This window comes from Amblyomma mixtum, chromosome 3 (assembly GCF_055824585.1).
Source record: "Amblyomma mixtum isolate Tamu chromosome 3, ASM5582458v1, whole genome shotgun sequence".
Lineage (NCBI taxonomy): Eukaryota > Metazoa > Arthropoda > Arachnida > Ixodida > Ixodidae > Amblyomma > Amblyomma mixtum.
The window spans coordinates 165,129,749-165,142,286 of NC_143014.1; the positions used below are offsets into that span (position 1 = coordinate 165,129,749).

At 53.7% G+C, this 12,538-nt stretch overlaps 1 protein-coding gene across 3 annotated transcripts in view; it reads left to right on the plus strand.

Annotated features, from left to right (window-relative positions):
* Positions 1 to 12,538, plus strand: part of LOC149352602 (uncharacterized) — a 390,194-nt gene that overhangs the window by 184,996 nt on the left and 192,660 nt on the right. The window contains exon 1 of one of the 3 annotated variants that reach the window (XM_089581789.1): positions 2,240 to 2,957. The exons of 1 other annotated variant lie outside the window; for it this stretch is intronic. In XM_089581789.1, coding sequence (XP_089437915.1) covers positions 2,850 to 2,957 — 108 coding nt within the window. In that variant the 5' untranslated portion in view covers positions 2,240 to 2,849. Of the gene's footprint in view, positions 1 to 2,239; positions 2,958 to 12,538 lie in introns of those variants that run through there. One more of the 3 variants, XM_089581790.1, reaches the window with a different exon arrangement.

A 12,538-nucleotide genomic window follows, 5' to 3' on the forward strand; every position in this document is an offset into this window, starting at 1 on the left:
GCGGTGTTTTCTATACCTCCTCTGATTCTACTGTAACTTTCACGGCACATTCTCCGCAGTTATGAGCCAAATTTGGCAGCGGGTCGATGTTTTGTTGCTGCGCAAACGAATTTTGTAACTTCCCATTTCGCGACCTCAATCGGGCTGATTTCTACGGGCAACCTTGCCTGTTTGACGTCACTGGATGCACGGCCATCGACATTCGCTCTGCGTTTGCTGAACGACAAGACTTCGAGCTGGCTTTTGGTCATTTTAGAAAAATAATGACCCAGGCTCCCGCTTACAGTCGCCCAATTTGGCCGGTCAACGCGCACACGATAGATTTTGTGACAGTGTACGTGACGTCATCAAAATGTCTACCGTGACGTAATCGTTTGGTCGAAACCCAGTTTCGGTTTCAGTTTCCTCGTTGTTCTCTTTTCAATGCTTCCACTTGGCATTTTGAACAAGGTTTTTTGTACCGGAGCGAGAGGACTGTAAGCAATGTGATGTGATTACCAACTCAAAATGTTCAAAAAAAAAAAACGTTGTTGGCCGAAGAAGCGACAGCTTCTTTGAAATGAGTGGCTGGCCCCACCGGCGCGCCTGTTTACCTTCAGGTACGAGCGAAATGAGAACGCGTTGGAGTTCGTGCACGCGTACGTATTATTTCTCCAGTTTTTAGCGGCGAAAAGGCGAGAGCGCATCCCCCAATGCTTTCTTGTGCAGAAGACCGGGCAGAAAATAGGGCTGACGTACGCTCTCCAGCTCCTGCAGTTTTTCCCTTCCTTTCATTGGCGTAAGTTGCATGGGCAGAGCCCACGACATGCTGCCGTGAATCACTTGCTATTACTTTTTTTGTTTTAATGTAGCTAATGACAGTTTTTATAATGAAGCGGGGATTATAAACGTATGTTGCAGGTCGTTCACGCCTAGTTTTTTTTGTTTTTCCCATAATGATGGTTATTATTTGTGGCACACCGTTTTAGTTGGCTCCTGTGGCGAGGAAGTTTTGTGCGTGCTTTTTGATCAACATATCCTTCGCTTTAACAACGAGTTACCCTCATTGGTGTGCGTTTGTTGTTACACTTTGGCCGACGGTGCTGTGGTCACCCTCATGGATTAACTCTTAGGTTGCGGGGCATTTGTGAGGCCCCATTTACCATTTTCGTGCTCCAGGACTCCGTGAACAAGTGAGTTGGGCTTATCCGTGCTTTGCTTGAGCGTACAGTCGGGGACAAAAGTCTCCGGACCACGTGTTCCTCAAACGAAGCTTATAGCTCTACTATTAGACAGCGGCTGGAGACCACACTTGTGGAGACGAAAGAACAAAAATTTAACTTTCACCTCCAAAAGTGTCGTCTCCAGCCGCCGACTAATAGCAGAGCTATCGGCTTCGTTAGAGGAACACGTGGTCCGGAGACTTTTGTCCCCGACTGTATACATCATCGAGGTGGGCACCGTTTGGACAGGACGGGGCGCTGAGGTTGCTGCTGCAAGCTGCTGCGTCACATTACGTTGAGAGGCTGACAGGTGACTGTTGCACAGGTGAAGCTGCAGTACGTACGTGCAACAGTGCGTACCCTGGCCCTCGTCAACTCCTACATTTGCGGCATCTTGGCTGGCGGATCTGCGACCTTGTTTCGCCAGGGTGGGGTCGGCCAGGCTGGTGCCGTAGCATCTGCAGCGTTCTTTTTTGTTTTGTTTAATCCCTTACTTTCAGATTATATGAATTTCAGATAAAGCCTATGAGCTGGTCACGGCTGCTCAGGGGCGAGCAGGAGACGGACAGCAGTCGCATCGGCGCCATGATGCGAGTTTTGGTAGCCATTTTGGACGCTTGATCGCCGCGTCATTCCTTTGGAACTACGCACTGGGTCGTGTTGTACACGCGAAGAGATGTATCGGATTAGCTCGTTTGCATTAAGATGTCCCATTTTCTGAGAGAACGCAAGTTAAGCATTCGCACGGGCTATCTCCTTTGTTTTTCGATGCTGTCTCCAATTATGCCCGTCAATAAGGTTGTCTTTCTATCAGTGGGCATCGGAGATGTTGCCCGGGCGGCCGCCTCTCGGCTTCGTCTTCGGGAACCATCTGGGCGCGGTTGGCCGTCCGGTCATGGGCGGGGGTAGTCCCGCGCGAGGCTCGATCGTTCCCAGGGCGACGGGAGCACGTGCGCGTGCACGCCAGCTGCGGCCGAGGTCGAGGAGCGATCGACGCTGGCCGCGCGGCGAAAGTTGTCCCTCCTCTCCCTCTGCTTGCGCTCCCTCTCCCGTCGGCTGCGTTTGATGGCTTCCCCCTCGGGCTTCCTCGTTCCCGCCGCGGGCCGCCGGCGGCGAGCCAGTTCGTCAGTCGTCAGCGGACGCCGCGACCGCGTTGCGATCCGCTCTGGGCCGCCGTCCACGCGCGGCCGGTGTCGTCGACTCGGCGCGTGCGTGCGTCGCTCCTTGGTCTCTCGCCGTGCGTTGGAGGAAACCCCGCGCGAGCATTCCGTGTGCCTTGTGCGTTGCTTCTTCCCGGCCCGCCGGAGTCGTCGTGTGGGTGCTTGTGTGGCTGCGGAACGAGAACGTGTCCTTGGTGTCGTCTCCCGGGTGACGGAGCACGCGGTTGCGTGAGCGGAGCCCTCCTTGGCGCAACAACAGCGGCGACGCGCGCGTGTGTGTGTCGTCCGTGACAAACTCGCAGCAGCAGCTAAGTGACGACGAGTGTTGCGAGCTTTCCAAGCAAAGACACTGTGGGCTGCCCCCGCCCAGGGCAGCGGCGGGACTGCGCGGCCGTGGGTGCCGCTTCCCCCTCTCGGGGGCGGCTAGCGCGAGCTGCTCGTCTCTGCGTCCTCGTGTGATGTGCACCGCGGCGTCCCGACCGGAGGAATGCTGAAGGCGGATAAGGGCCGTCGCTCGCTGCCGCGGCGCCAGCCGCCCAAGAGGGTCGCCTTCGCGGACGACGTTCTCGTCGACGGGGCCTCTGCCGCCTCCTCGGTACGTCGCGCGATGACAGCTGCTCCCCCGGCGCCCAGGGGCTGTGCACCGTCTCACTCTGCACCAGTGCACGGTGCACGGCCCCGTGGCCCACACTGCGCTCGGCATTCACATGCGCGCGCTTTTTCTCTTCCCTCGCACGCCAAGATTGACACGCAGAAGCTTGGCGCATGGTTGCGTTGGTTCGCACTTTTTGGAGGACCCAAATAAGTGGGAGTCACTGTTATGAACAAAGGCCACAGCGCAGTTTCGTTTGCAAACTCATTTTTGTAATCTTTCCTCACTCATCTCAAACTAAGCTAGCCGGGCCTCAGACATCGACGCGAATACAAAGGGGAAAGGTAGCTGCAATCGTTGCCTGGGGGAGGCGGAGTCCTGCTCGGTTCCTAGGTGGGATGTTCTGTGTGAAGAAGCTTCGTGTCGTGTACGCATGCATAGAGCGCCTGGAGGGATTTAGATCCTGGCTGTAGCATAAATATGGAAGTCAGCTCACTGCTCAAAGAGGTACTTGCTTTACGGGAAGCGCCACCGGGAATCAAGCAGTACATTACCCTCGCACATCAGGTTTAGACATTTCTTTGTAGAATGTTGCTCGTGGAATTTGGACTAGGCTCAAAGCAGCGTGAACTGTTCGGCTAGTCCGCTCGTGGATATTGAAATGTAATGAGTTAAAGATGAAGCGAACATGCTGCTAAGTACGTTCGCGAACGTTATGTAAAGTCTGCTGCCGGGGCTGACGTAATGTGACGAATATATTCCACTTATCCGTTATCAGCCCACTAGGTGCGTCTAGTGGTGAGGATTGAATTATTACACCTGCCCTTGTTTGTTTTTTCGCTAGTCAGAGGTCATTTGCTGATAGGAACCTGTGCGTGTTCCGCCGATGGCGCCGTTCCCTGCGGAAGCTCCCTTCTCGTGGCGTCCCTGCGTGCGAGGCTTCGCGAGCTGAAGCAGAGTGTGCTCATTTGTCTGAGCACGGACCAGCCGCGGGTGGCCTCTTCCACTTGCGTCATCGGATATCGCCGCTTCTCCCTCCGAACGCTTTCGCGTAGTTTTCGATGACGCTTCCCTGGACGCACCAGCGCTTCCAGGAGAGGAAAACATTTTAGTGCGAAAACAATATTTCGATGGGCGAACCCCGAACAAGATCTTGCGATGTTTGTGGGTTTGTGCAAAGAGCATAGCAGAAATAAATAACAAAATAAATATTGCCGCGACTCGGACCAGAACCCGCGGTGGCGCGAACAGAACAGATTCGCTGGCCACTGCGCGAGAGAACTACGCTATCGCCGGTGATCACGCTTCGTGTTAAGCTGCTACACACTCTCGCGCTGTGCATTGCACATCGTCGTCTTCAACTTCCATCTACGGCGGGAAGAGATCAGATCAACTTAACCTCGATCAGAGCTTAACCTGAGTCTAATATCGTCGCCAGACGTGCCGACGACTCAGCAAAGGAAAACCACGAGCCAGTCAGGCTAAACACATGCTTTCACATGTCTTCTCGGTTTAACTACGTTGAAACCCTACCATTTATTATTATCTTTTCAGTTTAAGGGGGTGATTCTCCCAAGTCCGGAGGAAAAGATGCGCGAATTTCTCGTCTAGCGCTGTCCGAGAGCGGCGAGGCTAGGGACTGCACCAGCACGCAGCTGTCTGTTGCGATGCGGTCCCTGCTTCGCCAGTGGCTGGTGGTCTAGCCATAGAGTTTCCTAATATGGGTCCAGTGACGAAGACCATGTTTTCGACTTCGGAGCGCCGAACGCGCCGAAGGAACGGGACGCGCGCGACGACAACTCTGGTGGCCCAGAAAGAGGCACAGTCATTTGGGCCCTGGCAGTGATGGCAGTAGTTTTGCAGGAATGATGCCATCGTTGGAACCACTGCCGCGATGGGACAGTTTTATGACGGTGATATTTTGGGATTATGCACAGGGTGCCGTTTTATACTGTTGCCTTTGGTAATTGCGAACTGCGTCGGCGTACGCGCCCTGACACTCGCGTCCTTGTCTTCTCTGACCTATATGGAGGTCGCGTGTTGAATACCGTTAGTCATCGGATCTGCGGTAGGTGCAAACGCAGCGCAGTGGTCTTCGGTTTGGATTCCTATGGTTACGAGCTACTTGTGGCGTGCAAAAGTCTTCGTTTTACAAGCAACCCGAGATCGCTGATGTTTCTGCGTTTCGTTGTCAAGCATTGGCCGCGAGGAGTTCCTCCCTCTTGCGTACCTCGTGTGTCAACGTCTGTCTCGCTCCTAATGAAAGTGGGCGTTCGGCAGTCAGCGCACCGGCATGCAGTCGCCTTCGGAACCGTCCGGCTTCCGCCAAGAACACACTTTCTGCAATCGCACAGAGAACGGATACTTGTTTACGTTGGGCATACATTGGCCGACATCGGCAACGTTGTTCTACTTGTTTATCCTGGCATCGTGCCCCGTATTGTGTCCCAAATGTTGGCTTCACCGTATCATCGCGCGAAGTGAAGTAAAACGATGTTGTCGGTGCTTCATGGCGGCTTCTTCCGGCTCGTGGAGACCGCCGATGCGTAATTCCCGCCAGCCGTTTGGGCTTCTCGTGGGTGGGTAGTCAAAAGCATACACCGCTGTGCGGCTGCCCGAGGCTTCCGGCCCTTTCAGAGCCTGCCGTCCGCGTAAATGCGCGCACTGTTCCGCCTCAGGTGACTTTGGAAAGCGTCTGCGGGCTTCCGTCGCTAACCGCGCCGCCGCTTGGTGGACATTAATTAGTGGGTGAATGCGGAAGTGACGTGGTAAAATTGTCGCTCTTTGTCCGCCGATATATGTATATTATAAGAACACACCCGTTTTACTGCGAAGCCCGATATTGGTCCTTTCGTCGTGCGTTCGAAGGCATGGTGACTTACTGACGGCCCGTCGTCATCAGTACCAGCCAACACGTTGTGCGATCATCTCTCGCTGTGAAAGCGTGAGGAAATCAACAGCCCGTGCCGACGCCGCTAGCATCCGTCTTTTTATTGCGAAGAAGTTGTAGTCGGAAACAGCTTAAGCACGAAGCTGCTTTTCTCCGTCAAAGGACTCCCTTCCAACCAAAGGCGCCAGCCGATTCTCATGATACTGCTAGTGTGACAATGCAGGGTGTGACAGATGAAAGGGGAGAGTCCCCTCCTCGCATTGTCGCTCTAGCAGGTGAATGATGATCGGCCGACGCAACTGGCTGGAAGGGGGTCCTTTGACGGGGAAAAGCCGCTTTGTTCTTGAGTTTTATCCGACAGTGACTGCGGAAATGCTATCGCAGTCACAAGTGTATTGAGCGCTTCGATATTCAGCGCACGGGAAATTGTGTCTGTTGTTTTCTCGAAGCGTCGAGCTCAAGGTGGATTCAAGAAAAAAAAACAGTGAAAAGAATCATTCGGCGAATTACATTTTCCTTTCATGTTAACCTTGGTTTTCATGATACGCGCAGTTTTCGGGTATCGGCGTTCAGGGCTATTATGGTGATGTTCGCTTGAGGTAAATTTTTCTATTGTCTTTTTCCCAGCTCCACCGAAGCATCCCGAGCGCCGTCGGTGTCTGCGTATAACGTTTCTTTGTTTGTTTGTTTTTCCCTTTGCGCTCAAATTTCTCGCCCCGGGCAGCGATGCCGGCGGCCGCCGTCGGAGCGGCAGGCGCGGCGTGTGTTGCTCAAGCGCGGCATTCGCCAGCTGAGAGAGTAGTCATTGACCCCGTGAAGCTGTGCGAGCACGGGCCCAATGAGCGGACGCTTCTCGCGGCTGCGTGTTGCGCCAGCCCTTGGCGGGGAGGGTGGTCGCTTCGGCGGCGTTGTTTCGGCTCCTTCCGACAGACTGGTCATTTAAAGCGGAGCAATCTTCCCCTCCTCTGTCAAGCCCGCTGGTCGTTTTTGCCCAACCGTCGGCGGCCCTTTGGCGCGAGACGCGGTGGTCGAGCGCGCGTTTCCCATTACTCCGCGAACGCTTGCCCGCCGCCGCCGCCTCCTCTCGAGTTGGCGACGTTTCCGCCAGGCCCTCTTCCCGTCGTCCGCGGAAGTCCTCCTCCTCGGTCGGTCGGGATGCGAGCCAGGCGCGCGACAGCGACCCCCCCCCCCCCATCATCCGCCACTGTGCAACTGCCGAGCGCTGACTGACTGCCTTCCAGTGTGCCCTTGGCAACGCCGCAGCGCGAGCCGCGCTCAAAGGCTGCTGTGTTGAAGACAGCCTGGATTTACATTCCGGTTCTCGCGAAGCACCTTTCGCGTAAGCAGGGGAGTCGTGTGGATATTTTTGTTTGGATGCCGTCAGGACCGTGACGGTACTGAAACGCGAGCTTCCCACGTCTTCTTGCGAGCTGGAAACGTGCAAAAGAAGAAGAGAGGGGAATACGCGACGTTGGGCATATCACTGCATTAATATGAGTGATGCTTCAGGTGCCAAAACCCGTAAAGTGTGTTGCGCTGAGGCGTGTGAAGGACCTCCGCGTTGGCATTGATTCAAGGTGCTGCCATTTTTATGAGTGTCGTGGTTTGAATCCGGCTGGACGGCTTCGTTCCAGAGTATTTTTCAATGGATTTTTGCGGAAGCAGCAAAGTTGGCTGAAGGTTAACTGAAGGTTAAGTTACGGTAACTTATTCTAAGGTCGCTGGCACTACTATGATTCTTCTTCTCCTTTCCTTCTGTGAACCGCCATGTTTGTTGCCCAGCTGTCTCCGCGAAGGTTAGAACCGAGCAGGGGTGTGGTAGATGTGTTAATCAGAGTACGCGCATCCCCTGCGCTTAGACCTTCTAAGGCTCCTTTCACAGTGAACTGGTTCACTCTTCCCGAAGTGTTTAAAGGTGCACTGAAGAGGAATCTGAACTCGTCGTTTTGCCGCGGGAACTCAATCTACACGTTCCGAGCATTCTTAGAAACTTCGATTTATTGCCCTGTGTGGCCGATTTCCCTAATTAAATCGAATTAACGCCCGGCTCCCGCCTTTTCTTTTTTAATTCTCCCTCGTATGGTGGGCGGAGTCGACCAACGCGGGGAGTGCCTTTCACCCAGTCCCGTGGCGGCTTGCCGCTCTGCCATCGGCGGAGTAATAAGTAGTAGTCCGTAGAAGCGAATAGTCCGCGCGTATTTTTATCTCTGCGGGCTTATTTTGCGGTTATATTATGATTATTATCTGCAAATGAAACTATTTATTCCCGGAAACCTAAAAAAACAAAATGAAGCGAAAGTAAAGCCTCCACGGAGCTGGCTGAAAGGTACTCCCCGCGTTGGTCGACTCCGCCCACCGTACGAGGCAGAATTAAAAAAAAAAGGCGGGAGCCGGACGTTAATTCGATTTAATTAGAGAAATCGGCCACACAGGGCAATAAGTCGCAGTTTCTAAGAACGCTAGGAACGTGTAGATCGAGTTCCCGCGGCAAAAAGACGAGTTCAGATTCCTCTTCAGTGCACCTTTAACTAAAGCAACTACGTCGTGGATGAACATTAGCACTACGAGGCGCATGTGGAACGCTTTGGTTCTATGGTTACAATTAGACGTAAACATGTCCAGGTGGTATACCCCCGCCGCTAGAAGCGTCTGCCCCTATCCTTATCTAGGGGAAGGGATAATAGGGGCAGGCCGGGCGGGCGCTTTCACCAGGGGGGGTATACCATCTGGATATGTTTACTCCTAATTGTAACCACAGAACCGAACCCTTGCTCATGAGCAGATAGATAGGCTGTGCGAACTCCACAAATGAAATACAGCGCTCTTTCAGCAGCCACGAAGGCAAAACGCCGTTCTACTGCGCATCGCCTATTGGTCAGGGGATATACTATACGTCCGGCGTCTCGTAAAAGCAAGCACAGGGTGGGGCGATCGGTGCTAAAGGAGCGGGAAGAAGCAGTATTGCCTGCCGCGGCATTTCCTTGAACGAGACATTTGATAAGGGACAGGCGTACCCTCGTGTGCGAAACTCCCCACGAGGCTCCTCCGTTTCTGGTTTTGCGGAAGCTTGCGAGGCAAATTTTGTCTCCGGTGCCGCACCGGGGAGCTGTGGTTGTAACCGACGAAAAGTGTTCGCGTTTCAGTCGAGGCATTTCTTCCGCTTCGCAAGTGCGTCGACGCGCGGCTTCGGACGGGCTTCGCTTTCCACGAAGAGCAGGGACTGCTAGTATTTTTTAACAAAATAATTTGTGTTTCTACCGTTCTTGGAAACGAACGCCTTGAAAGTGTACTGTTGACGCCATGTTTTCTTCGTGCGGCGATCTGGGCCTCAGCTCTACTTTTGTCGCTATTTGAAGCCATAGCCGTCGTCGTAGTGATTCGGAACGTGCTTGCGGCCTGGTTCTGGTCGATGAAAAATGCGTAAGGGCTCTGAGGCGCCACTTGGTTGGTTTCGTTATCCCTTAGCAACGCCAGGCATCTCTGCTGTCATGCTGCGCACCTTGCTGCGGGCGGCAACAAGGACTTGTCGAAACTAGTTCTCCCGTTTGATTGCACTGTTGTTCGCTTGCATTCTTGCTCCTTTTTGATTTGAAACGCCGCTACAGAAATGGTTTTGATTTCGCAGCTGTCTTGTACGCTGCGCACTGGCAGCGCATTGTAACGAAATGAAAGTGGCGTTGTCTGTTGGGTGCTAACGTGGAATGCATGTCGAGTTGGGCTTATTTTCGCATTATATTCTGTCAGGGGCGGATCTGCGGGGTGAGTTGTCGCCGTCCCCCCCCCCCCCCCCCCCCCCCCCCTCCCTTCTCAAGCGAGAAATTTTACATAGGAAAAAAGCCATGCTGAACTCCATGTTTTCGACCAAAAAAGTCCCGCGGCCTCTAAGAGCGGCGCACAAATCCGGCCCTGTATATATTCTTCTCGTTTCTTTTTTTGTAATAATGATTATTCGCGCCAAAGCGTCACTGTGGGCTTGTGAGACACGCAGTGTAGGGTTGCGAATTAATTGCTACCTCCTGGGCTTCTTTAGTATGCTTCTAAATTTCAGTACAATATTATTTGAGCCTTTTGTATGTAGCCACCTTGGTGGCGGGTGTGTGTGTGTTCTCCTGCAACCGTGTTGCTAAGTGGCCGCGGCGTCGACTTAGTCTGGCATGAGCACGAGAGAGAGAGGGCGGGTCGTCTCCGTGGCATGAGCTTGAAAGTCGTTTTCGTGAGTCTGGCTTCAGTGATTCCTAGAGCTGTTTTGGTCCAATGTTTAGCGGAGCCCCTCTTGTGTGACATAGGCTGCCAGACGCGGGTTCGATACCGGCCCCGGCGGTCGAATTTCGATGCAGGCGAAATTCTAGAGGCCTGTGTACGGTGCGCTGTCAGTGCACGTTAAAAAAACACCAGGTGGTCGGAATTTCCGGAGCCCTTCGCTACGGCGTCCCTCATAGCGTGAGTCGATCGCTTTGGGACGTTAAGCCCGATTAACCAAATCATCTTCACCATCGCGCTGATTTGTGTCGCGAAGACCGACGAATAAAATAAAAAAAAGCGCGATGTCTATTATTGGTGTGACGGAACTGCATTGGTTCAGCGGAAGACGCCTTAGCGCGATGTCAGGCTTTATGCATGCGCGTATGTACTTACATACGTGTCGGAGCGGAGCAACACAAAAATGTCGCTCGCGCTTTCTAAAGCTAAGCGGTTTCAAAGGCGCAAGTGAGCTTTCGGCGTCAGTTTTGCGCTGCGTCCTCGAGCCGGCTGTCACGCGCATTCGTCCGGACACCGATAATTCTCTTTATGCAGTTCCACTCGCGCACCTGCTGCGTCCGACGGGGCAGCATATTGATGCTCGCTGAAAGGCTTCGAAGGAGTATATATACGAGCGCTTCGTCTTGGAGTGTGGCTTTCTTTTTCTTCTTATTTATTTCCCCTGTCCCCGCGAGATGCTCGCGTGTGGGGGAACGCGCAGCTCTCGGCGCGTGCAGGCCTGCGCACGTGGCTCGTGTCGTCGACACCGAGTTGTTCCTGTCCTCTCCGCGGCGGGCCCCATTCATCTCGCGGTTGCTTTTGCCGCTGTTTCGCTCGAAGCGGCGGCGGTGACGCGGGGCCGAAATCGCCTCTCTTTGCCCGGGCCATTAATATCAAACCGCGGGGCCCCCGATTGCCTCTTTCTTTGGCCTCGTCCGGCGTGGCGCGCGCTGCTCCTTCGGCTTCCCGTGGCCGGCCGAGCGCGGTTTCAAGAGCGTCTCGCGCGACTTGGCAGGAACGTGCCTCGGCTCCTGACGAGGCAGGGAGCGCGCCTCGCCGGTTCCTCCGGACATGTGTCCCGAAGGGGGGTCCCGCGATAAATCAGACGCGCAAGCAGTCTCTCGCGCTCGCCGTCTCTTTAGGCAGGGCCGTGACGAATGGCGTTCCGCTAAACGAGCCGCAGGACCCGCGCTGCTTTCTCGCTTCTGTCTATACGGCGTTCCCCCCCTTTTTCCCCTCTCTCTGTCTCCCGCATAGTTGGCGGGCGTGCCCATTGAGCAGCTTGCCTCTGCCACGCTCGTCCACTCGGTGGCATGTTTGTGCAGTGGAACGATGAGCTGAGCAAACTGCAGTTTCTGGCCGTGTGCTGCCGTCACAGTGCGGCTATGAAGTCGGCAGCGTGTTGCTGCTGCCTTCTTTTCGGCACGAGAGTATGGAGGAGCTGCTCAGGTGGTGCCGAGGCGGTTACTTCCATGCATCCGCGGTACCGCGATGCAGTTGACGGGTCCTCTTACATTTTGACGCAAATGTAATTAAGCATCAATCAAGCGTTCATACCCGTTAATAACGGTTAACTGTCAGCTGCCGGCGTTGCTGGCATCACCTCATTAGCTGTCATGAATGGCGAGCTGAGCTCATCGGCGCTGGTGAACGGCGAATTGTTTAGATAAGACCATGTAAATTCTGTCCCGCATTGGTAGGTATCGGACTCGCAGCACGATCGAGGGCATTGCACTTTTGAGCTTCGTGATCAGATAACACATGCGAGATCGCGACAAATGACAGCTTGACGGAGAGTGTGAATAAAAACGGGAACAGCATACGGTTGTGTTCTGTGGTTAGATGATGTCGTGGTTCTGGCTTGCGACGACCGATGAGCGCTATTCATAAGAGAACTGCCGCGGCTGCGCCTTACTGCTTCTTCAATTCTGGAAGCTCGCTCCCCACCCCCCACCGCGCCGGTCTCGGCCGCAAAGATAAGGTACCTTGATGGGTGATTGCACAATTCAAGCCAGGTTACTCAACAAGAGGCAAAGTGCAGAGGTGTACCACTAGGCGGTATCGAGATGGCTGATGCGTTCAGTGCATTTCCTTTTTGCAGCAGACATTCTATCAAAAATTATTTGTGTAGTTTCCACTGACTTGCAGGCGCTAGTAATTTCAAGCATAGCTCTGCGGTGTCTCTTTAAAACAAAAAAAAAAAAAACACGGAAATATGGGGGAGAAATGAATTCGAACGTGTTAGATACAAAACTTGATTGAGTCGAGCTATTCGCCAAATCGCAAATTTCGCGGGAAAACTAAGGGTCCTGCTAGTATAGTTCAGTTGGGAACAATAATGCGAGCTTTGGTCTTTTTGTGGCATCCCGTAATTTTACTCTTAGTGTTGCTCTAGTGGTCAAGCGAAATGCTCGTTTGCAGTTAAAAATTTCAGCATGAAAGCTTGAATTTTGAG